Source organism: Dysidea avara, chromosome 7 (genome assembly GCF_963678975.1).
Source record: "Dysidea avara chromosome 7, odDysAvar1.4, whole genome shotgun sequence".
Classification (NCBI taxonomy): domain Eukaryota; kingdom Metazoa; phylum Porifera; class Demospongiae; order Dictyoceratida; family Dysideidae; genus Dysidea; species Dysidea avara.
Window position 1 is genome coordinate 17,250,791 of NC_089278.1, and position 26,890 is coordinate 17,277,680.

Below are 26,890 nucleotides of genomic sequence, written 5' to 3' on the forward strand. Positions count from 1 at the left end.
GTGGTTTGATTTCAGTTCGTGGTACTACTACTTTGCTAATTTACAATGCCGCTCTAATGGACCTTACAGTCATCTCATGGATTCTGTGTTGCTGAATTTAATTTGCTTTAACCGAAAGGCTAGTTTATCACTAAAGGATGCTGGCTTCATTTACTATGGTATGGTATGTAGGTTTGCACCGTATCCATTCTATGCCCACACCAAGGCATGTTAACTTCAATTTATTGCGTTGCAATAAATTACATATAAACATGCTTTATAATTGTACATTTGGTCTACTTGCACACTTACGTACATATACACATCTACACTAAATTTGGCAATTGTATTAATTTTCTATCATACATACAGTTCCTCCTCCCACAATCACAACATCACCAAGTGGTACAGTACAAGGAGCTATGGTTGGTGGTTCCCTACTTGTCCAGTGTATAGTTGATACAGTTGATGGAGTGGAGCCCAGTTTAGTAAACATCAATTGGATGGGACCTGGAGGAGATTTAATAGTGAATACTAGCAGAATAACTGTCAAAATCACATCCAGTAATAACACTTACAGTAGAAGTCTGATCTTTTCCAAATTGTTTGAGGATGATGCAGGAATATATGCATGTAGTGTATTAATATTTAAAACCAATGGATCAAGCAATTTTGATCTACAACCCCTTGTTGGTAAGAAATAACATTTTCATGTAGTATTGGCAGAGATTTAAATAATAGCATTCAGTACATGTGTACATTGTGAGTATGTAAGTAAAACACGTTTATAGTGTGTAGGCAGATCAAAGGTTACCACCAATGTGTTACAAATCAGTTGTAACCTGGTTTACAATAATTACGCCATTCACAAACTAATTATCACTCAGGCTGCTAAAATAGTTTATTTAGGCCAAACAAAGTTGATTCCTAGATTCCCATTTCCACCTGCATGTTTTAATAGAAGTACCACAAATTTCATTATAATGCTATTTCCACCTCAAATATCCACAAACGTTTCATTAATATATTAGTGGGTTTGTTTTAGTGTTTTACTCAAGACATAATGAATGACGATTACCCACCAGCATCACTTTAGGAAATGAGGAATCATCTTGGTTTGGCCTTAGCACAAAGGTCATTAAAAGTGTCCATACGCCACATCACCACAGGAACAGCCGCCACATAGCAGTAAATATGACATTGTATTAGATAGTAACACCGATCCCTACACAGCATAGATATTGCAACATCCATTATAAATTTGAAATCACATCATGCACTCTATATAATGCAAACTATCATAATAGACTAGTGCAATAAAAAATTATTGATTTAAAAATGAAAAGTGACCGGATTTGTGAAAAGGGGTCTTCCACGCACATCCAATTCTACAAACTTATAACTTATTGTTCAAGTAACATACATATAAATCTGAAATGTCCTCCATTCATTCAGCTATGTTGGTACTCACTGCTGTCCAAATTTCAAGTCATTAGCTTTTTCCAATCTGAAGATATGGATTGTCAAAGGTGGTAAATTGGATGTTCGTGGAAGACACCTTTTCGCAAATCCGGTCACAAATAGGATTCCAGCAATAAAAAGTAGTGAAACAAGAGATTATGGTAGCTATGAGGGAAAATTCCTAGCTACTTGGCATTGTAGCAATGTGGGAAAGTCCCTACTTGGCATTGTAGAAGTAATGCCAAAGTAGGGATTTTCTCACATTGCCAATACATATCTAGCCTCATAGCTGCCATCATCTCTCATTTCACTACTTTATATCACTGCATGGAACCCTACTTTATTACATTAATACACTAGTTTGTTAACTTTGTTTGTTAGAGCATAGCTATGAAATACACGTGTGACTGTGACTGCTGTATTAGAGTATATCGATCTCACCACTCAGCTATGCAGCAGATCAAGCTAGTGGGTGTGGCACAATTTCTTGTTCTCCTACTGAGCCAGATCATTGTCACGGTGTGTTCTGATTGTTCAAGGGGGTGCAGCAATTATTTTAAAAACACAGCTTAGCTGTTATCCAATACTACAGTCCGTTAAGCGCCTCTAAGAGTTTTTTGGCATCTAAATATACTCCTTCAAGGAAAGTGTCAATACAGAAAATTAACGCCTTGGTATGGTTTCCTGGGATGAAGAAGACGACCATTTACTTAAAAGGAATGGCAAGGCAGACATTCTTCGGAACTACAAAAAGCACATTCCACCAGTGAGTTTGTAGTTGTGGTGTAAAATGGTGGCCATGCACTGCTTCATTTGGCCTCTAGCCTTGTGACTGTGGTCAGGAAGACTGGCTGATGAAATTTCAAATTAGTGTCTTTTTGTAAACTCAATATCTGGAGACCTGTAAGTGCTTTCTTGTTCTTGATGCTGTAATTGTTACTGAATTGTGAATTCCAAAATCAAAACCTACCAGCACACAAGCAAGTGCTACAAATAAGTGCCTTTGATACATACACACACTGTACCACAAAATAGAAAGTATTTGGTTAGTATCTGATTGTAAACATTCTACCCTTTGGCTGTTGGCCATGTTCACATATATAAACCTCATGTGTGTGTTGTAAATAATGCTTGTGTCATTGCGAGAAAATGCATGTGATAAATTATTCAGAGCTTGAGGAAAATTAACATCTTTCTTACAGTTCCCATGCCCACTGCGACAGAGACTGTCCCAGGTAATCAGATAGTTGGTCAGCCATTAACTCTGGAATGTAATGTGACTACTGTGAGGGGTATCACCAGTAGAGTAGACATTGTTTGGAGTAGTGGTGGTACAGAACTAGAGAGAGTGGAAGGAGTTAATATTAGCTCAATGACAAGCAGTACTGCAGTGTACACAGACACTTATACTATATCACTACTAACGACATCTGATGATGACAAAGTATACCAGTGTGAGGTGGTGGTCAACTCTAATACAATAGTGACAACTAACGATAGCATCACTCTGGATGTGACTGGTGAGTATATAACACCACTTACAATACCATATAACAAGTGTAAGGAAAATTAGGAATTTTAAGAGCTTGATTAGGGATCATAGGAGTAAAAAGTAGTGAGACAAGGGAGGTCACCTACACCTGAAGATATACTAGTGGACATTTAATCCCTACTTTAGTCTATGCCCATCATTGAATTAGGGAATAAATGTCCACTAGTATATCTTAAGGTGTAGACGACTTCCCTTGTTTCACTACTTTTTATTTCTATGATCCCTAATTGAGCTTAAAATTCCTAATTTTTCCTTGTACTTGTTTGTTTACCTTTTTTAGCATTGTTATGACTGGTGAACCTGTGCATACTGATTGCATTGGAAGAAAAAATGGCATGAACGGGTACCCCAACAATCAATTACTGAAATAGCAAAGTGGCCAGTACGCTTCATTTTCAGCGATGTTCAAATTGTTACACAGCATTACAACTGAAGAACACTACGAAAAGTACCTCTACAATCAATGTAGTCACAGTGGAAAGCTCGGACAATATACTCCAGTAGGTAAGCCATCATGTGATGCTACCACAAATTGACACCTTGTACTGTCAGCAAACTAAGCAAAGATAAATGGGACAGAAAGGAGGACACAGGCAGCCTGTAGCCTTAGCTGTTATCGAGTTATGCTCGTCTGAAGGTATCAATCAGGTAGTCAGTCAGGTAGCTATTCAGTAAAAAATTTTGCTAAATAAAAAAAATTAATTTCGTAGCAACTTATTGCAAGTGTTTTGGGTCGCACTGGAAGAACTTTTGGGCTTGGTTATACCTAACCAATACTTCCAAGGCATCATGAAGGTATTGTGAGGCTGGTTTTAGAGCGATATGGATTTTTTCTCCTTTCTCCACCTTTTTCAAACACAACAACTTTAAACAGGCTGTAGGACCAGATGTCTTACATCCTTCAACACTTGTGTTGAAAAGCCTTAATAATTATACAACCAAGTACTAAAGATAATAAGAAATGTGGTTAAAATTACCAGGCAAATTATGTCATAAATAGTAATGAATGAATAATGTTTGAAAAAACTACGAGGTCTAGAAACACAAACTAACCGGGGATTGATTCACCTGTGAATGAAGGCACAACCGTATAATAATTACGCCTGTTCGTGCTGATGACTTAAACATATGTGTAATTCTATATAATACCCAGTACCACACCCATGCTTTAATTTCAGATTGCGCGAAGGAGAAGATTAGCAAACCGCTGTGGGTGATTGCAGGAAAGCCAGAGGCCACTTTACTTGAGATTACAAATATATTTTAATGTTTCTAAACTGTTTTCATGTGACACAGTGAGTTACAAGTCGCCATGCCAGGTGCCAGTGGACACGCTCTGTGTGATGAACAAAGTTAAGAGTATGTTTTCGTGTTAACATGATCGTTTGTTTGTTTGTTGTGTATTTGTATTGTTTTGTATACTTCTGTTCATCCTTTACCTGGCTTCAGCTAGCTGAATTATTTCCATCTCCAGTGTTCAGTGCTAATAATACATATATTTTTGCATAAAGTATGTTGTACAGTATTGTGTTAATCATCATTATACCATTGCCACACCATCGATGTACTGGCACTCAGCTACCAGTAGTTTTGCAGTGGGTCTAGCAGGGCATTGTGTGGAGAACACCAACACAGTGTTCAGCTGATAAGTTTGTGTGATAATGCATAGCTCTCAACCTGAAGCCTTTCAGTGCCAGGAATGAGATCACTTTGAGATGGAAACTATATAAACACTGCAATAATTACATCCCATACAACCTGATTGAGATAACAAATACAACATACACAAAATGTGCCCTTAGGCTGATAATTGCTGCTGTTTATTTACCTACATACTGTAAACTATATTATTGTGTCTATACATAGTTACAGTCTGTAATGCTACCACACAATGGAGTTGTACTTTTCCTGGTGGCATATCCATTTTTTCTGGTATTAGATTTTTATCCTATTGAAGGTACTGCCATCTTTCACAGTGATCAGCTGCATGCAGTCATTTGTTCTCCAAAATTTAATTTCATCTTGTAGTATATTCATGGCATCATGTTATCATTTACCCGACCATGAAAGACCACATCATGCATGGTCACTGCCCCTACTGCATGATTCTCACAAGTTAAGGTGCAAGTGCATGCTCTCATATCGATAGTATTGAATCTCACGCCTGCAAGCAATGAAGCTTAGTAGCAGGCCCTCACGATTGTTATTAATTTATGTTTACTGTATGTGCTACTGTGTATGTGCATCTTTTCCATCCACACACACTGTGCTGGTCATGCACTGTCTGTACATGCACTGTCTGTACATGCCCCATTTGTAGATTGTCCCATTGGTGGTTATACTTAGTTGGTATGTGCCCTGGACCTAGATAAAAAATATATATGTAGTAGTTGTAACATGGGCACGAGTGATTTGCCTGAAATATACGCACGAGCATGAGGGCGTAGCCCAAGTGTGAGTGCGTATATTTCAGGCAAATCACAAGTGCCCATGTTACAACTAATATATTCCACTTGGGTGACTTACCTGCAAGTGTGCATGGAAACTGCAAGAACGCTTTGCGAGTGTATTTATATGAGACCATGTGAATTTCGATTGTGGATAACGTCGTAAGAGCAACGACAAGGCGCTGCTGAGAGGTTGAACGTAAGTGTATTGTCATGAGCATGCAGATCGCTTCGATTATAGGTATAAATGGCCAAATCAATTAAGCGCTATGCCCAGTGTCTGGATATCACCACGTGACTATTGAATGCAGCATGATCAATATAAACTAACCTGTGACCTTCTTCATTCAGTAAAACAACGAACTATCTTCTTCCCCAAGTTCATGATCTAAGCTTTGGCTCACTTAACAAAATGCTATATTAAAGCAGAGGAGATCACAGTTTCATCAAAGAAATCAAATGATTTCTGAGAATGCTGGAATGCATTAATGAGAATAGGAGGTAGTATATACAAGTTATATCACTCTTAGGAGGGATATAATTTGTATATACTACCTCCATTTCTCGTTAATGCATTCCTGAGCACTGATAGCAGTGCTATTATGCCACTTATACACCTTCTCTTCCCTTTGAAGTGAGGTGTGAAAGTGGTATATATATATATATATATTTTTTGGAGAAAAGTCCAAGTGATGTAAATACTGGTACAAACACCTTTGGCACAAATCAATCAGATTAGTAAGCCTAAAGGTACCTATGTAGTATAAAACTTTATCCTAATACTGCTGTCTGCTGTAAAAGCTCTACTTTAAAAAAATTATAAATAAGCAATTTATGCAGATTTCTAATATTTGAGACACACATCCAAGGCATCCAACAGCAATTGTAACCACATCACACCTCATCTTCCATAATGAAAGTTAGTTCAACAGCTAAGTCTCTATACTTTTCCACTTTCTCTGTCTCTTTAGTAGTCACATTACAATCAGCTGGAACTGAGATATCAATAATTTCACAAAGTTGTTATTCTTGTATACAGCCACAATATCAGGTCATTGAGCTGATAATACAAAATCAGTGTAGATGTTTAAGTCCCACAACGGCTTGGCTTGAAAATTATTATGTGAATTCACCTGTACCAAATTTCAAGGTAGTGTTGTTCCAGTATCAGCTAGTTCTTACAGTTCTAGTTCCAGTTTTGGAACCATAATCTTTAAAATTACAGTTCTAGTTCCAGTTCTGGAACCATAACATTTAGAATTACAGTTCTTGGTCCAGTTCAGGAGCCATGATATTTAGAATTATTCTTCATATTCTACAGGGGCATACCGAGGGTGATTTCCAGGGGTTTCAGGAAACTCCTTTGGATTTTACACACTACTTGAAACATTAAGAAATTGAAGGCTTCAGTTTTCCAGAATCTGGAATCTATCATGGAACAGGACACATTTTAATCTTTTATCTATAGTTTCTAACATAATAGTATATAACACTTATAGCATTGTTCTGAATTATGATTTTGGTGAAAATATTGAGATACACTAATAGAGTAGTCAGGTAATATAATCTACTCTAATATAACAGTCATTTAGCTGTAGTGGAAACCCCTTTTCAAAATTCCTGCATACGTCCCTGTATTCTAGAACTTATTTTAACTTGAATATTACCAAAAGCCCATAATGAAATATGGACACTCACTATTAAGTTATATAAGTTAATATGCTAGCCTTGCCAGGTTTAATTGTTTCATGTATGTAGCTAATACTGTATAGTAGTTATCAGCATTATTACACTGACAACTATAACACTAACACTCTATAGGGTGGTACTAAAAGATCTGTAGCTACATGTAATTATCAAACACTAAACCAGACATAACATGTGACTGAGCCAGCATTTCGCATTCTCTTCTAATATTATAGCTAATCAGTTGTTTCAAGCAGTGTTTTAGCACATGCATACGTGGTTGTAATACATACAGTTTGTATAAGTTATATACTACATTGTGTGTTTTTGTCAGCAGATAAAATTCTGGTCTTGTAAAGAGCATAAAATCTCATTGGCAAAACTGTATGGTTATGACCAATTCCAGTTCCAGTATTAGTTCCAGTACTTGATAAAATTTCTTTATAGTTCTAGATCTAGTTTCAGTTTTGAGGAAAGCAAAATTATAGTTCTAGTTCCAGTTCCAGTCTTAAAGAAAGCAAAATTATTGTTCCGGAACTGGAACTGGAATAAAAAGGGCTGGAACTGGAATTATTTTAGTTCCAGTACTGAGAACTGGAACAACACTATTTCAAGGCAATCAAGTTATGCAATTTGCATTTTATAACAATTTTTTCTAAGTGTGTAAAAGGAAAAATCTTGGCCCTTATAGACTCTTTAAGAAATTATTCGAAACTTTGGCCACCCATGTGTCATAAATGGAATGAATTCAATCAAATTAGCTGTTTTTCCCAGCCTACCTGGTGGACATTTTATGTTGGAAATTTTGTACTACTTTTCTATCATACATATAGTTCCTCCTCCCACAATCACCACAACACCAAATGGTACAGTACAAGGAGCTATGGTTGGTGATCCCCTACTTGTTCAGTGTATAGTTCATACAGTTTATGGAGTGGAGCCCAGTTTAGTAAGCATCAGTTGGATGGGACCTGGAAAAGATTTGGTAGTGAATACTAGCAGAGTGACTGTCAGTCAAATCACATCCAGTCATAACACTTACAATAGAAGTCTTCACTTTACCTCCTTGTTTGAGGATAATGCAGGAGTGTACATGTGTTTTGGGATGATATTTGAAACTAATGAGTCATCTTCGTTTGAAATTCAACCACTAGCTGGTATGCAATATACATTATCAATGCACATTAGTAAAGTTTTATACAGTATAGCTACATAACCAAATTCACCTGAATTGTTGTTATTAAAATTTTTACCATTAACCTACCATCACAGCCATTTCTTGACCGCCACCTTGGATTTCACATCTTTTTTCACCATGGCCTTTTTGGGGGCCGCACCTTTTTTTACAGCTTAGCTGTTTTTGATTAGATATATATGTAGGTAAAATTTTTAATAACAACAATTCAGGTGAATTTGGTGCCGCTTGGTCTTGGCACAAAATTCACCTGAATTGTCGTTATTAAAATTTTTACCATTAACCTACCATCACAGCCATTTCTTGGCCGCCACCTTGGATTTCACATCTTTTTTCACCATGGCCTTTTTGGGGGCCGCACCTTTTTTTACAGCTTAGCTGTTTTTGATTAGATTTCACTTCTTTTTGTATTTGCATACCCCAAAGCCGGCCATAGGCCGGCTTTGGGGATTTTTTAACCTATCTTTTTTTCTTTACCACAGGAAGAAGAAAAGATGAAGCAGATGTTAAATACTTTAAATATTTCTGATTTTATCAGTAAATGTACAAATCAAGACACACGGTAGTGTGTCGTGCGGCCCAAGAAGCCGGCGCGTAACACCCGTGAGTATATTGACAGGAAGAAAGAAAACGCAATTTTCGCACCTCCGTAGCTCTGTGCTTCCTTGATGAAACAAGACGATTTTTGCTGTGGACATGCCCCCCAACTGTAGTACTCCACATTCCAAATTTGAGCGAAATCGCTTCGCGCGTTTCCGAGATATGCGACTTCAAAAATTGGCTCAGTTTCTTCGTTTTTTTTTTTTTCTTCTTCTTATTTTTCTTTTTCTTGTCGCACACTTACAAAAACTGCTATAAAACTCGCACGCCATATCCGATTGCCTTGAAATTTGGCACACAGAAGGGGGATATAAAGGCGCATCTCTGTACCAACGTTGGCTGGAATACGATAAACAGGCAAAGAGTTATGAGCGATTATTCACGAAAATTAACACCAATATGTTGTCACGCCTACAGGGTAAACCGCGTATGGGAAGAAGCTGAAAATCGGTGGGTGAATAGGTTAACTATTGAACCTCAAACCTTTTGTGGTTTGAAAGAAATCGAGCTAAAAACCAGGAAGATACAACGAAAAAGCCAACAGTGTGTAACAATTACGCAATCGAGATTAGCTAATAAAAAACGACTGCTTGCCACGCCTACCAGGTAAACCGCTTGGGGTAATGCTTTGAAAATCGCTGTACAGATGGAGTTATCATCTTAGAAAGGCTCTTCAATGGTGTAGAAGAATCAGACTTAAAACCACGGAGTTATAACACGAAATCCAACTTAGTGTAGCAAGTGCGAGATCGAGATACTCTAATAGAGCAGTCATCCTAATAGAGCAGTCATCCTAATAGAGCAGTCACCCGAAGAGAATTCAAGAGATCAGCTAGAAACAAGTAACCTGTATAGAGATCAGCTACAAACAAGCCACCCTGTAGAGAGATCAGCCACAAACAATTCACCCTGTAGAGAGATCAGCTAGAAGAAGTTACCTTGTAGGGAATTCATGCAACTATAGAAAAAGATAATTCAGCTAGAAGAAATCACCTTGTAGAGTTCAGCTACAAAGAAACCGCAATGTAGAGAGTTCAGCTTCAAACAAATCACCCTGTAGAAAGATCAGCTACAAACAAATCTCCCTGTAGAGATTAGCTAGAAGTTACCTTGTAGAGAGTTCAGCTACAAAGAAACCATCATGTAGAGAGTTCAGCTACAAACAAATCTCCCTGTAGAGAGATCAGCTAGAAGAAGTTACCTTGTAGAGAGTTCAGCTTCAAACAAATCACCCTGTAGAAAGATCAGCTAGAAGAGGTCACCTTGTAGAGAGTTCAGTTACAAAAAAACCACCATGTAGAGAGCTCAGCTACAAATTAGTGACCTTGTAGAGACTTCAGCTAGAAGAAGTTACCTTGTAGATAGTTCAGCTACAAAGAAACCATTCTTTAAAGAGCTCAGCTGCAAACAAATCACCTGTAAAGAATTCAGCTACAAATAAATCACCCTGTAGAAAGATGAGCTAGAAAAAGTTACCTTGTAGAGAATTCAGTTACAAAGAAACCACCATGTAGAGAATTCAGCTACAAACTAGTGACCCTGTAAAGACATCAGCTAGAAGAAGTTACCTTGAGAGAGTTCAGCTGCAAAGAAACCATTATTTAAAGAGCTCAGCTGCAAACAAATCACCTATATAGAATTCAGCTACAAACAAATCACCATGTAGAGAGATCAGCTAGAAGAAGTTAACTTGTAGAGAGTTCAGCTACAAACAAATCACCCTGTATAGAGATCAGCTAGAAGAAGTTACCTTGTAGAGAGTTCAGCTACAAAGAAACCACCATGTAGAGAGTTCAGCTGCAAACAAATCACCCTGTAGAAAATACAGCCACAAACAAATTGCCCTGTAGAAAGATCAGTTAGATGAAGTTACCTTTTAGAGAGTTCAGCTATAAAGAAACCACCCTGTAGAGAGATCAGCTAGAAGAAGTTACCTTGTAGATCGTTCAGCTACAAACAAATCACCCTGTAGAGAGATCAGCTAGAAGAAGTTACCTTGTAGAGAGTTCAGCTACAAAGAAACCACCATGTAGAGAGTTCAGCTGCAAAAAAATCACCCTGTAGAAAATTCTGCCACAAACAAATTGCCCTGTATAGAGAGATCAGTTAGAAGAAGTTACCTTTTAGAGAGTTCAGCTACAAAGAAACCATTCTGTAAAGAGCTCAGCTGCAAACAAATCACCTGTACAGAATTCAGCTACAAACAAATCACCCTGTAGAGAGATCAGCTAGAAGAAATTACCTTGTAGAGAGTGAAGCTACAAACAAATCACCCTATTGAAAAATCAGCTTGTAGAAGTCACCTTGTAGAAAGTTCAGTTACAAAGAAACCATTCTGTAAAGAGCTCAGCTGCAAACAAATCACCCTGTAGAGAGATCAGCTAGAAGAAGTTAACTTGTAGAGAGCTCAGCTACAAAGAAACCATCATTTAGAAAGTTCAGCTTCAAACAAATCACCTGTAGAGAGTTCAGCTACAAACAAATCTCCCTGTAGAGAGATCAGCTAGAAGAAGTTACCTTGTAGAGAGTGGAGCTACAAACAAATCACCCTATTGAAAAATCAGCTAGAAGAAGTCACCTTGTAGAACGTTCAGTTACAAAGAAACCACCATGTAGAGAGTTCAGCTACAAACTAGCCACCTTGTAGAGACATCAGCTAGAAAAGTTACCTTGTAGAGAGTTCAGCTACAAAGAAACCATTCTGTAAAGAGCTCAGCTGCAAACAAATCACCTGTACAGAATTCAGCTACAAACAAATCACCCTGTAGAGAGATCAGCTAGAAGAAGTTAACTTGTAGAGAGTTCAGCTACAAAGAAACCATCATTTAGAAAGTTCAGCTTCAAACAAATCACCTGTAGAGAGTTCAGCTACAAACAAATCTCCCTGTAGAGAGATCAGCTAGAAGAAGTTACCTTGTAGAGAGTGAAGCTACAAACAAATCACCCTATTGAAAAATCAGCTAGAAGAAGTCACCTTGTAGAAAGTTCAGTTACAAAGAAGCCACCATGTAGAGAGTTCAGCTACAAACTAGCCACCTTGTAGAGACATCAGCTAGAAAAGTTACCTTGTAGAGAGTTCAGCTACAAAGAAACTATTCTGTAAAGAGCTCAGCTGCAAACAAATCACCTGTACAGAATTCAGCTACAAACAAATCACCCTGTAGAGAGATCAGCTAGAAGAAATTACTTTGTAGAGAGTTCAGCTACAAAGAAACCACCATGTAGAGAGTTCAGCTGCAAAGAAATCACCCTGTATAAAATTCTGCCACAAACAAATTGCCCTGTAGAAAGATCAGTTAGAAGAAGTTACCTTTTAGAGAGTTCAGCTACAAAGAAACCATTCTGTAAAGAGCTCAGCTGCAAACAAATCACCTGTACAGAATTCAGCTACAAACAAATCACCCTGTAGAGAGATCAGCTAGAAGAAATTACCTTGTAGATAGTTCAGCTACAAACAAATTACCCTGTAGAAAGATCAGTTAGAAGAAGTTACTTTGTAGAGAGTTCAGCTACAAAGAAACCATTCTGTAAAGAGCTCAGCTGCAAACAAATCACCTGTACAGAATTCAGCTACGAACAAATCACCCTGTAGAGAGATCAGCTAGAAGAAGTTACCTTGTAGATAGTTCAGCTACAAACAAATCTCCCTGTAGAGAGATCAGCTAGAAGAAATTATCTTGTAGAGAGTTCAGCTACAAAGAAATCATCATGTGGAGAGTTCAGCTGCAAAGAAATCACCACTGCCCAACTTTCAAGGCAATAGCTCTTTCCATTCTGAAGTTATCAATTGTCAAAGTTGGCAAATTGGATGTGTGTGGAAGGCCCCTTTTCGCAAATCCGGTCCCATATGTATTATATATATAATTTGTACATTTACTGATAAAATATTTAAAGTACATCTACTTCATCTTTTCTTCTTCCTGTAGTAAAGAAAAAAAACATAGTTTAAAAAAGTCCCAAAGCTGGCCATAGGCCGGCTTTGGGGTATACAAATACAAAAAGAAATGAAATCTAATCCAAAACAGCCAAGCTGTAAAAAAAGTGTGCGGCCCTTGAAAAGGCTATGGTGAAAAAAGATGTGAAATCCAAGGTGGCGGCCAAGAAATGGCTGTGATGGTAGGTTAATGGTAAAAATTTTAATAACGACAATTCAGGTGAATTTTTGTGCCGCTTCACAAAATTTACCTGAATTGTCATTATTAAAAATTTTACCATTAACCTACCATCACAGCCATTTCTTGGCCGCCACCTTGGATTTCACATCTTTTTTCACCATAGCCTTTTCAAGGGCCGCACACTTTTTTTACAGCTTGGCTGTTTTGGATTAGATACTAATAATTCTAACCACCTTGTGTATAGAGACTATATCTCTATAGAGTCTATCTTGACTAACCTGTCTATAAAGTCTATAGTGACTATAACCTGTCTATATAGTCTACAGTGACTAATCTGTCTATATAGTCTATATTGACTAACCTGTCTATATAGTCTACAGTGACTAACCTGTCTATATAGTCCACAGTGACTAACCTGTCTATATAGTCTACAGTGACTAACCTGTCTATATAGTCTACAGTGACTAACCTGTCTATATAGTCTACAGTGACTAACCTGTCTGTATAGTCTACAGTGACTACCCTGTCTATCAAGACACACGGTAGTGTGTCGTGCGGCCCAAGAAGCCGGCGCGTAACACCCGTGAGTATATTGACAGGAAGAAAGAAAACGCAATTTTCGCACCTCCGTAGCTCTGTGCTTCCTTGATGAAACAAGACGATTTTTGCTGTGGACATTCCCCCAAACTGCAGCACTCTACATTCCAAATTTGAGCGAAATCGCTTCACGCGTTCCCGAGATATGCGACTTCAAAAATTGGCTCAGTTTCTTCGTTTTTTTTCTTCTTCTTATTTTTCTTTTTCTTGTCGCACACTTACAAAAACTGCTATAAAACTCGAACGCCATATCCGATTGCCTTGAAATTTGGCACACAGAAGGGGACTATAAAGGCGCATCTCGGTACCAACTTTGGCTGGAATACGATAAACAGGCAAAGAGTTATGAGCGATTATTCACGAAAAATAACACCAATATGTTGTCACGCCTACAGGGTAAACCGCGTATGGGAAGAAGCTGAAAATCGGTGGGTGAATAGGTTAACTATTGAACCTCAAACCTTTTGTGGTTTGAAAGAAATCGAGCTAAAAACCAGGAAGATACAACGAAAAAACCAACAGTGTGTAACAATTACGCAATCGAGATCAGCTAATAAAAAAACGACTGCTTGCCACGCCTACCAGATAAACCGCTTGGGGTAATGCTTTGAAAATCGTTGTACAGATGGAGTAATCATCTTAGAAAGGCTCATCAATGGTGTAGAAGAATCAAACTTAAAGCCACGGAGTTATAACACGAAATCCAACTTGGTGTAGCAAGTGCGAGATCGAGATACTCTAATAGAGCAGTCATCCTAATAGAGCAGTCACCCTGAAGAGAATTCAAGAGATCAGCTAGAAATAAGAAACCTGTATAGAGATCAGCTACACACAAGTCACCCTGTAGAGAGATCAGCTAGAAGAAGTTACCTTGTAGGGAGTTCATGCAACTATGGAAAGAGATAGTTCAGCTAGAAAAAATCACCTTGTAGAGTTCAGCTACAAAGAAACCACCATGTAGAGAGTTCAGCTACAAACAAATCGCCCTGTGGAGAGATCAATAGAAGAAGTTACCTTGCAAAGAGTTCAGCTACAAAGAAACCATCATGTAGAGAGTTCAGCTACAAACAAATCTCCCTGTAGAGAGATTAGCTAGAAGAAGTTACCTTGTAGAGAGTTCAGCTACAAAGAAACCATCATGTAGAGAGTTCAGCTACAAACAAATCTCCCTGTAGAGAGATCAGCTAGAAGAAGTTACCTTGTAGAGAGTTCGGCTTCAAACAAATCACACTGTAGAAAGATCAGCTAGAAGAGGTCACCTTGTAGAGAGTTCAGTTACAAAAAACCACCATGTAGAGAGCTCAGCTACAAACTAGTGACCTTGTAGAGACATCAGCTAGAAGAAGGTACCTTGTAGAGAGTTCAGCTACAAAGAAACCATTCTTTAAAGAGCTCAGCTGCAAACAAATCACCTATAAAGAATTCAGCTACAAATAAATCACCCTGTAGAAAGATGAGCTAGAAAAAGTTACCTTGTAGAGAGTTTAGTTACAAAGAAACCACCATGTAGAGAATTCAGCTACAAACTAGTGACCCTGTAAAGATATCAGCTAGAAGAAGTTACCTTGAGAGAGTTCAGCTACAAAGAAACCATTATTTAAAGAGCTCAGCTACAAACAAATCACCTATACAGAATTCAGCTACAAACAAATCACCAGGTAGAGAGATCAGCTAGAAGAAGTTAACTTGTAGAGAGTTCAGCTACAAAGAAACCATCATTTAGAGAGTTCAGCTTCAAACAAATCACCTGTAGAGAGTTCAGCTACAAACAAATCTCCCTGTAGAGAGATCAACTAGAAGAAGTTACCTTGTAGATCGTTCAGCTACAAACAAATCACCCTGTAGAGAGATCAGCTAGAAGAAGTTACCTTGTAGAGAGTTCAGCTATAAAGAAACCACCATGTAGAGAGTTCAGCTGCAAAGAAATCACCCTGTATAAAATTCTGCCACGAACAAATTGCCCTGTAGAAAGATCAGTTAGAAGAAGTTACCTTGTAGAGAGTTCAGCTACAAAGAAACCATTCTGTAAAGAGCTCAGCTGCAAACAAATCACCTGTACAGAATTCAGCTACAAACAAATCACCCTGTAGAGAGATCAGCTAGAAGAAATTACTTTGTAGAGAGTTCAGCTACAAAGAAACCACCATGTAGAGAGTTCAGCTGCAAACAAATCACCCTGTAGAAAATACAGCCACAAACAAATTGCCCTGTAGAAAGATCAGTTAGAAGAAGTTACCTTTTAGAGAGTTCAGCTACAAAGAAACAACCCTGTAGTGAGATCAGCTAGAAGAAGTTACCTTGTAGATCGTTCAGCTACAAACAAATCACCCTGTAGAGAGATCAGCTAGAAGAAGTTACCTTGTAGAGAGTTCAGCTACAAAGAAACCACCATGTAGAGAGTTCAGCTGCAAAGAAATCACCCTGTAGAAAATTCTGCCAGAAACAAATTGCCCTGTAGAAAGATCAGTTAGAAAAAGTTACCTTTTAGAGAGTTCAGCTACAAAGAAACCATTCTGTAAAGAGCTCAGCTGCAAACAAATCACCTGTACAGAATTCATCTACAAACAAATCACCCTGTAGAGAGATCAGCTAGAAGAAGTTAACTTGTAGAGAGTTCAGCTACAAAGAAACCATCATTTAGAAAGTTCAGCTTCAAACAAATCACCTGTAGAGAGTTCAGTTACAAACAAATCTCCCTGTAGAGAGATCAGCTAGAAGAAGTTACCTTGTAGAGAGTGAAGCTACAAACAAATCACCCTATTGAAAGATCAGCTAGAAGAAGTCAACTTGTAGAAAGTTCAGTTACAAAGAAACCACCATGTAGAGAGTTCAGCTACAAACTAGCCACCTTGTAGAGACATCAGCTAGAAAAGTTACCTTGTAGAGAGTTCAGCTACAAAGAAACCATTCTGTAAAGAGCTCAGCTGCAAACAAATCACCTGTACAGAATTCAGCTACAAACAAATCACCCTGTAGAGAGATCAGCTAGAAGAAATTACCTTGTAGATAGTTCAGCTACAAACAAATCACCCTGTAGAAAGATCAGTTAGAAGAAGTTACTTTGTAGAGAGTTCAGCTACAAAGAAACCATTTTGTAAAGAGCTTAGCTGCAAACAAATCACCTGTACAGAATTCAGCTACGAACAAATCACCCTGTAGAGAGATCAGCTAGAAGAAGTTACCTTGTAGATAGTTCAGCTACAAACAAATCTCCCTGTAGAGAGATCAGCTAGAAGAAATTACCTTGTAGAAAGTTCAGCTACAAAGAAACCATTCTGTAAAGAGCTCAGCTGCAAACAAATCACCTGTACAGAATTCAGCTACAAACAAATCACCCTGTAGAGAGATCAGCTAGAAGATATTACCTTGTAGATAGTTCAGCTACAAACAAATCACCCTGTAGAAAGATCAGTTAGAAGAAGTTACCTTTTAGAGAGTTCAGCTACAAAGAAACCATTTTGTAAAGAGCTCAGCTGCAAACAAATCACCTGTACAGAATTCAGCTACAAACAAATCACCCTGTAGAGAGATCAGCTAGAAGAAGTTACCTTGTAGATAGTTCAGCTACAAACAAATCTCCCTGTAGAGAGATCAGCTAGAAGAAATTACCTTGTAGAAAGTTCAGCTACAAAGAAACCATTCTGTAAAGAGCTCAGCTGCAAACAAATCACCTGTACAGAATTCAGCTACAAACAAATCACCCTGTAGAGAGATCAGCTAGAAGATATTACCTTGTAGATAGTTCAGCTACAAACAAATCACCCTGTAGAAAGATCAGTTAGAAGAAGTTACCTTTTAGAGAGTTCAGCTACAAAGAAACCATTTTGTAAAGAGCTTAGCTGCAAACAAATCACCTGTACAGAATTCAGCTACAAACAAATCACCCTGTAGAGAGATCAGCTAGAAGAAATTACCTTGTAGATAGTTCAGCTACAAACAAATCACCCTGTAGAAAGATCAGTTAGAAGAAGTTACTTTGTAGAGAGTTCAGCTACAAAGAAACCATTTTGTAAAGAGCTTAGCTGCAAACAAATCACCTGTACAGAATTCAGCTACGAACAAATCACCCTGTAGAGAGATCAGCTAGAAGAAGTTACCTTGTAGATAGTTCAGCTACAAACAAATCTCCCTGTAGAGAGATCAGCTAGAAGAAATTACCTTGTAGAAAGTTCAGCTACAAAGAAACCATTCTGTAAGAGCTCAGCTGCAAACAAATCACCTGTACAGAATTCAGCTACAAACAAATCACCCTGTAGAGAGATCAGCTAGAAGATATTACCTTGTAGATAGTTCAGCTACAAACAAATCACCCTGTAGAAAGATCAGTTAGAAGAAGTTACCTTTTAGAGAGTTCAGCTACAAAGAAACCATTTTGTAAAGAGCTCAGCTGCAAACAAATCACCTGTACAGAATTCAGCTACAAACAAATCACCCTGTAGAGAGATCAGCTAGAAGAAGTTACCTTGTAGATAGTTCAGCTACAAACAAATCTCCCTGTAGAGAGATCAGCTAGAAGAAATTACCTTGTAGAAAGTTCAGCTACAAAGAAACCATTCTGTAAAGAGCTCAGCTGCAAACAAATCACCTGTACAGAATTCAGCTACAAACAAATCACCCTGTAGAGAGATCAGCTAGAAGATATTACCTTGTAGATAGTTCAGCTACAAACAAATCACCCTGTAGAAAGATCAGTTAGAAGAAGTTACCTTTTAGAGAGTTCAGCTACAAAGAAACCATTTTGTAAAGAGCTTAGCTGCAAACAAATCACCTGTACAGAATTCAGCTACAAACAAATCACCCTGTAGAGAGATCAGCTAGAAGAAATTACCTTGTAGATAGTTCAGCTACAAACAAATCACCCTGTAGAAAGACCAGTTAGAAGAAGTTATTTTGTAGAGAGTTCAGCTACAAAGAAACCATTTTGTAAAGAGCTCAGCTGCAAACACATCACCTGTACAGAATTCAGCTACGAACAAATCACCCTTTAGAGAGATCAGCTAGAAGAAGTTACCTTGTAGATAGTTCAGCTACAAACAAATCTCCCTGTAGAGAGATCAGCTAGAAGAAATTGCCTTGTAGAGAGTTCAGCTACAAAGAAACCATCATGTGGAGAGTTCAGCTGCAAAGAAATCACCACTGCCCAAATTTCAAGGCAATAGCTCTTTCCAATCTGAAGTTATCAATTGTCAAAGTTGGCAAATTGGATGTGTGTGGAAGGCCCCTTTTTGCAAATCCGGTCACATATGTATTATCTATATAATTTGTACATTTACTGATAAAATATTTAAAGTATATCTACTTCATTTTTACTTCTTCCTGTAGTAAAGAAAAAAAACATAGGTTAAATAAGTCCCAAAGCTGGCCATAGGCCGGTTTTGGGGTATACAAATACAAAAAGAAATGAAATCTAATCCAAAACAGCCAAGCTGTAAAAAAAGTGTGCGGCCCTCAGAAAGGCTATGGTGAAAAAAGATGTGAAATCCAAGGTGGCGGCCAAGAAATGGCTGTGATGGTAGGTTAATGGTAAAAATTTTAATAACGACAATTCAGGTGACTTTTTGTGCCGCTTCACAAAATTTACCTGAAGTGTCATTATTAAAATTTTTACCATTAACCTACCATCACAGCCATTTCTTGGCCGCCACCTTGGATTTCACATCTTTTTTCACCATAGCCTTTCTGAGGGCCGCACACTTTTATTACAGCTTGGCTGTTTTGGATTAGATTATATATATATAATACATATATTTATTACAGAACACTCTACACGGTGGTTTCTTTATAACTGAACACTCTACGAGGTGATTTCTTCTAGCTGATCTCTCTACAGGGTGAATTGTTTGTAGCTGAACTATCTACAAGGTAATTTCTTCTAGCTGATCTCACTACAGGATGATTTGTTTGTAGCTGAACTATCTACAAGGTAACTTCTTTTAGCTGATCTTTCTACAGGGCAATTTGTTGTAGCTGAATTTTCTACAGGGTGATTTGTTTGCAGCTGAACTCTCTACACGGTGGTTTCTTTGTAGCTGAACTCTCTACAAGGTAACTTCTTCTAGCTGATGTCTCTACAGGGTCACTAGTTTGTAGCCGAACTCTCTACATGGTGGTTTCTTTGTAACTGAACTCTCTACAAGGTGACTTCTTCTAGCTGATATTTCTACAGGGTGATTTGTTTGTATCTGAACTCTCTACATGATGGTTTCTTCGCAGCTGAACTCTCTACAAGGTAACTTCTTCTATCTGATGTCTCTACAGGGTCACTTGTTTGTATTTGAACTCTCTACATGATGGTTTCTTTGTAGCTGAACTCTCTACAAAGTAACTTCTTCTAGCTGATGTCTCTACAGGGTCACTAGCTTGTAGCTGAACTCTCTACTGTACATGGTGGTTTCTTTGTAACTGAACTCTCTATAAGGTGACTTCTTCTAGCTGATCTTTCTACAAGGTGATTTGTTTATAGCTGAACTCTCTACATGATGGTTTCTTTGCAGCTGAACTCTCTACAAGGTAACTTCTTTAGCTGATGTCTCTACAGGGTCACTTGTTTGTAGTTGAACTCTCTGCATGATGGTTTCTTTGTAGCTGAACTCTCTACAAGGTGATTTCTTCTAGCCGATCTCTCTAGAGGGTCATTTGTTTGTAGTTGAACTATCCACAAGCTAATTTCTTCTAGCTGATCTCTGTACAGGGTGAATTGTTTGTAGCTGAACTCTCTACAAGGTGACTTCTTCTAGCTGATCTCTCTACAGGGTGATTTGTTTGTAGCTGAACTCTCTACAGATGATTTGTTTGCAGCTGAACTCTCTACATGATGGTTTCTTTGTAGCTGAACTCTCCACAAGGTAATTTCTTCTAGCTGATCTCTATACAGGGTGAATTGTTTGTAGCTCAACTCTCTACAAGGTAACTTCTTCTAGCTGATCTCTCTACAGGGTGATTTGTTTGTAACTGAACTCTCTACAAGGTGCTTTCTTCTAGCTGATCTTTCTACAGGGTGATTTGTTTGTAGCTGAACTCTCTACAAGGTGACTTCTTCTAGCTGATCTCTCTACAGGGTGATTGTTTGTAGCTGAACTCTCTACAGGTGATTTGTTTGCAGCTGAACTCTCTACATGATGGTTTCTTTGTAGCTGAACTCTCCACAAGGTAATTTCTTCTAGCTGATCTCTGTACAGGGTGAATTGTTTGTAGCTCAACTCTCTACAAGGTAACTTCTTCTAGCTGATCTCTCTACAGGGTGATTTGTTTGTAACTGAACTCTCTACAGGTGATTTGTTTGTAGTTGAACTCTCTACATGATGGTTTCTTTGTAGCTGAACTCTCTACAAGGTTACTTCTTCTAGCTGATCTCTCTACAGGGTGAATTGTTTGCAGCTGAACTCTCTACAGGGTGATTTAAACTCTCTACAGGGTGATTTCTTTGCAGCTGAACTCTCTACATGATGGTTTCTTTGTAACTGAACTCTCTACAAGGTAACTTCTTCGAGCTGATCTTTCTACAGGGCGGTTTGTTTGTAGCTGAATTCTCTACAGGGTGATTTATCTGCAGCTGAACTCTCTATAGGGTGAATTCTTCTAGCTGAACTCTCTACAGGGTGATCTTTTCGTAGCTGAACTCTCTCCAGGGTGATTTTTTTTTGCAGCTGAACTCTCTACATGATGGTTTCTTTGTAGCTGAAGTCTCTACAAGGTGACTTCTTCTAGCTGATCTCTCTACAGGGTGATTTTGTTTGCAGCTGAACTCTCTACATGGTGCATAGTTTCTTTGTAACTGAACTCTCTACAAGGTGACTTGTTCTAGCTGATCTCTCTACAGGGTGATTTGTTTGCAGCTGAGCTTTCTACATGGTGGTTTCTTTGTAACTGAACTCTCTACAAGGTGACTTCTTCTAGCTGAACTCTCTACAGGGTGATTTGTTTCTAGGTGAACTCTCTACAGGGTGACTTGCCTGTAGCTGAATTGTCTTTCACATTAACTGGTTGTAGCTGAATTCCCTACAGAATAACTTGCAATATAATAGAATTCTATAATGGAGTAAATAAATTAGCTGAATGCTCTATTAGGGTGACTGTTGTATTAGAGTATCTCGATCTCGCATATGTTACACGTAGTTGGCTTTGGAATCATAACTCAGTGGTTTGTAATCCGATTCTTCTGTACTACTGCAAGGACTTTCTATGATGATTATTCCAGCTACACACCGATTTTCAGCTCACTGCTCTAAGCGGTTTGCCTAGTAGGCGTGAAAACTAATAGTTTTTTTTATTCATAAAAATCGATCGCGTAATTGTGACACAGGTTGGGTTTTGTGTCATATCTCCATGGTCTTTATCTCGATTACTTTCAAACCACAAAACGGCACTCCTACGATGGTTACTCCATCCACATAGTAATTTTCAACTCATTCCTCCAAGGGGTTTACCCTGTAGGCGTAACAGACCTTCGACCTTATTTTACGCAAATAAGCGGTCATAACTCCGTGAATGTTCATCGGATTCCTACCAAAGGTGGTACTGAGATCCGCCTTAATGAGCCCTTCAAGTGTGCCAAATTTCAGCCCGATTGGAGCACGAATTCGTGTTTTATGGCGGATTTTGCGAAGTGTGCGAAATGAAGAAGAAAAAAAACGAAGAAATTAAAACGAAGTTTTGTTCGCTCGTATCTCGGAAATGGCTGGAGCGATTTTCTTTAAATTTGGTATATAGGCTCCCCTGACAGGCCGGCACTTTCTAGCAAATTTTGTTCCAATCGGATTAGGGATCACAGAGCTACATCAGGGGCGTAGCCAGGATTTTTTGAAGGGAGGTTCCAGCACCAGCATTGAGTTAGTAGAAGTAGGGGTCTGGGGGCGCAGCCCCCAGCCGCTGAGAGACTTTCAATATTTTAATAAATCAAAACTCAGCAAATTGCTATATTTTATGCAAAAAGTACATTAATTATGACGCATTAAGTGCCCCTGGGATGAAGGTAGTACTAGATAAAGTCACCTAGTGGAAACAGACAGCATAACACATAGAGACAGATATAGTAATCTGTAAGTGATGGTTATATCTCACTGTGGTATAGGAGCCATGAACCCACTGATACAAATGACAATCAAAACAATATAACTATACAAATATGCATAGCATGAATTCATCTTGCATAACACAAGTGATAAATTACTGGAGCTCTATATCTTTAAACACTGCACACCAAAGCTATAGCAGTATAAGGTCATGCTAAGTTTTGCATTTAATGTTGGAATATATGAAAAACTTCATATGGACATGGATGTTTACATGCATGTTCTATTAGAGTATACTTGACTGCTCTATTAGAGTGTATACCTGACTGCTCTATTAGAGTATATCGATCTTTTTAACAAGTTTTGAAGAGGGCTCATGTTACCCCTGTGAATCCTTCCCTGAGAGATGAATGTAAGTTATATCAATTGTTGTGCTGTGCCATTACACTATATTGCTCACTCATTTTGTCCTACCATACTAAATGGTGTGTTAGGATGCTGCTTGCAGAAGTCTAAATTTTACAGGGGGGTTCCTGAACCCCCCGGAACCCCCCCTCCCTACGCCCCTGCTACATAGGTGTGAAAATTGCGTTTTCTTTCTTCCTGTTAATATACTCACGGTGTGACGCGCCGGCTTCTTGGGCCGCACGACACACTATCGTGTGTCCTGATATATATATCTAATCCAAAACAGCCAAGCTGTAAAAAAGTGTGCGGCCCTCAGAAAGGCTATGGTGAAAAAAGATGTGAAATCCAAGGTGGCGGCCAAGAAATGGCTGTGATGGTAGGTTAATGGTAAAAATTTTAATAACGACAATTCAGGTGAATTTTTGTGCCGCTTCACAAAATTTACCTAAATTGTCATTATTAAAATTTTTACCATTAACCTACCATCACAGCCATTTCTTGGCCGCCACCTTGGATTTCACATCTTTTTTCACCATAGCCTTTCTGAGGGCCGCACACTTTTTTTACAGCTTGGCTGTTTTGGATTAGATTTCATTTCTTTTTGTATTTGTATACCCCAAAGCCGGCCTATGGCCAGCTTTGGGACTTTTTTAACCTATGTTTTTTTCTTTACTACAGGAAGAAGAAAAGATGAAGTAGATGTACTTTAAATATTTTATCAGTAAATGTACAAATTATATATGCTGTATAATACATATGTGACCGGATTTGTGAAAAGGGGTCTTCCGCACACATCCAATTTGCCAACTTTGACAATTGATAACTTCAGATTGGAAAGAGCTATTGCCTTGATATTTGGACAGTGGTGAGCACCACTATAGCTGAATACATGGTGAAATTTTCAGGTTAATATGTTACTTGAACACTGAGTTATGGTCTCCAACGTTTACGGAATTGGATGTGTGTGGAAGACCCCTTTTCGCAAATCCGGTCACATAATTATATAGATTACAGAAATCTCCATGGTGGTTTCTTTGTAACTGAACACTCTACAAGGTGACTTCTTCTAATTGCTCTCTCTACAGTGTGAATTGTTTGTAGCTGAACGATCTACAAGGTAACTTCTTCTAGCTGATCTCTCTACAGGGTGATGTGTTTGTAGCTGAATTTTGTATAGGTGATTTGTTTGCAGCTGAGCTCTTTACAGAATGGTTTCTTTGTAGCTGAATTCTATAAAAGGTTACTTCTTCTAACTGATCTTTCTAAAGGGCAATTTGTTTCTGGCAGAATTTTCTACAGGGTGATTTCTTTGCAGCTGAACTCTCTACATGGTGGTTTCTTTGTAGCTGAACTCTCTACAAGGTAATTTCTTCTAGCTGATCTCTCTACAGGGAGATTTGTTTGTAGCTGAACTATCTACAAGGTAACTTCTTATAGCTGATCTCTCTACAGGGTGATTTGTTTGTAGTTGAATTCTGTACAGGTGATTTGTTTGCAGCTGAGCTCTTTACAAAATGGTTTCTTTGTAGCTGAACTTTCTCCAAGGTAACTTCTCCTAACTGATCTTTCTACAGGGTGATTTGTTTGTAGCTGAACTATCTACAAGGTAATTTCTTCTAGCTGATCTCTCTACAGGGTGATTTGTTTGTAGCTGAATTCTGTACAAGTGATTTGTTTGCAGCTGAGCTCTTTACAGAATGGTTTCTTTGTAGCTAAACTCTCTACAGGGTGATTTGTTTGTAGCTGAAATCCCTACAAGGTAACTTCTTCTAGCTGATCTCTCTACAGGGTGATTTGTTTGTAGCTGAACTCTCTACAAGGCAATATTTCTAGGTGATCTCTCTACAGGATTCCTTGTTTCTAATTGAACTCTCAACAGGGTGATCTGTTCATAGCTGAACTTTCTACTGGGTGATTTGTTTGCAGCTGAACTCTCTAAATGGTGGTTTCTTTGTAGCTGAACTCTCTACAATGTGACTTCTTCTAGCTGAACTCTCTACAAGGTGACTTGTTTCTAGCTGATCTCTCTACAGGGTGACTTGTTTCTAGCTGAACTCTCTACAGGTGATTTGTTTGTAGCTGAACTCTCTACATGGTGGTTTCGTTGTAGCTGAACTCTCTACAAGGTAACTTCTTCTAGCTGATCTTTTTACACTGCATATTTGTTTGTAGCTGAGTTCTCTACAGGGTGATTTGTTTGCAGCTGAACTGTCTACATGGGAGTTTCATTGTAGCTGAACTGTCTACAATGTGACTTCTTCTAGCTGAACTCTCTACAGGGTGACTTGTTTCTAGCTGAACTCTCTACAGGTGATTTGTTTGCAGCTGAACTCTCTACATGGTGGTTTCTTTGTAGCTGAACTCTCTACAAGGTAACTTCTTCTAGCCGATCTTTCTACAAGGTGATTGAGTTTTTTGCAGCTTAACTCTTTACATGGTGGTTGCTTTGTAGCTGAACTCTCTAAAAGTTGACTTCTTCTAGCTGAACTCTCTACAGGATGATTTGTTTGCAGCTGAACTCTCTACGTGGTAGTTTCTTTGTAGCTGAACTCTCTACAATGTGACTTCTTCTAGCTGAACTCTCTACAGGGTGACTTGTTTTTAGCTGATCTCTCTACAGGGTGACTTGTTTCTAGCTGAACTCTCTACAGGTGATTTGTTTGCAGCTGAACTCTCTACATGGTGGTTTCTTTGTAGCTGAACTCTCTACAAGGTAACTTCTTCTAGCTGATCTTTCTACAGGGTGATTTGTTTGTAGCTTAATTCTCTACAGGGTGATTTATTTGCAGCTTAACTCTCTACAAGGTGACTTCTTCTAGCTGAACTCTCTACAGAGTGATTGATTTTTTTTGCAGCTGAACTCTCTACATGGTGGTTTCTTTGTAACTTAACTCTCTACAGGGTGATTTGTTTGTAGCTGAACTCTCTACAGGGTGATCTGTTCATAGCTCAACTCCCTATAAGGTAACTTCTTCTAGCTAATCTTTCTACAGGGCGATTTGTTTGTGGCTGAGTTCTCTACATGGTGATTTGTTTGCAGCTGAACTCTACATGGTAGTTTCTTTGTAGCTCTACAATGTGACTTCTTCTAGCTGAACTCTCTACAAGGTGACTTGTTTCTAGCTGTTCTCTGTACAGGGTGACTTGTTTCTAGCTGAACTCTCTACAGGTGATTTGTTTGCAGCTGAACTCTCTACATAGTTTATTTCTGTAACTGAACTCCCTGCAAGGTGACTTCTTCTAGCTGATCTCTCTACAGGGAGATTTGTTTGTAGCTTAACTCTCTACAGGTGATTTGTTTGCAGCTGAACTCTCTACATGATGGTTTCTTTGTAGCTGAACTCTCTACAAGGTAATTTCTTCTAGCTGATCTCTCTACAGGCCGATTTGTTTGTAGCTGAACTCTCTACATGATGGTTTCTTTGTAGCTGAACTCTCTACAAGGTGATTTCTTCTAGCTGATCTCTCTACAGGCCGATTTGTTTGTAGCTGAACTCTCTACATGATGGTTTCTTTGTAGCTGAACTCTCTACAAGGTGATTTCTTCTATAGCTGATCTTTCTACAGGGTGATTTGTTTGTAGTTGAACTCTCTACATGATAGATTCTTTGTAGCTGAACTCTCTACAAGGTGATTTCTTCTATAGCTGATCTTTCTACAGGGTGATTTGTTTGTACCTGAACTATCTACATGATGGTTTCTTTGTAGCTGAACTCTCTACAAGGTAACTTCTTCTAGCTGATCTCTCTACAGGACAATTTGTTTGTACCTGAACTCTCACATGATTGTTTCTTTGAAGCTGAACTCTCTACAAGGTGCTTTCTTCTAGCTGATCTTTC

The 26,890-nt window shown here is 38.5% G+C and overlaps 1 protein-coding gene across 1 annotated transcript in view; it reads left to right on the forward strand.

Moving 5' to 3' along the window:
• Positions 1-26,890, forward strand: part of LOC136261074 (uncharacterized) — a 111,390-nt gene that overhangs the window by 58,047 nt on the left and 26,453 nt on the right. Inside the window, exons 9-11 of the mRNA XM_066055040.1 lie at positions 352-672; positions 2,643-2,960; positions 7,959-8,282. Of these exons, the coding sequence (XP_065911112.1) occupies positions 352-672; positions 2,643-2,960; positions 7,959-8,282 (963 nt within the window). The remainder of the gene's footprint in view (positions 1-351; positions 673-2,642; positions 2,961-7,958; positions 8,283-26,890) is intronic.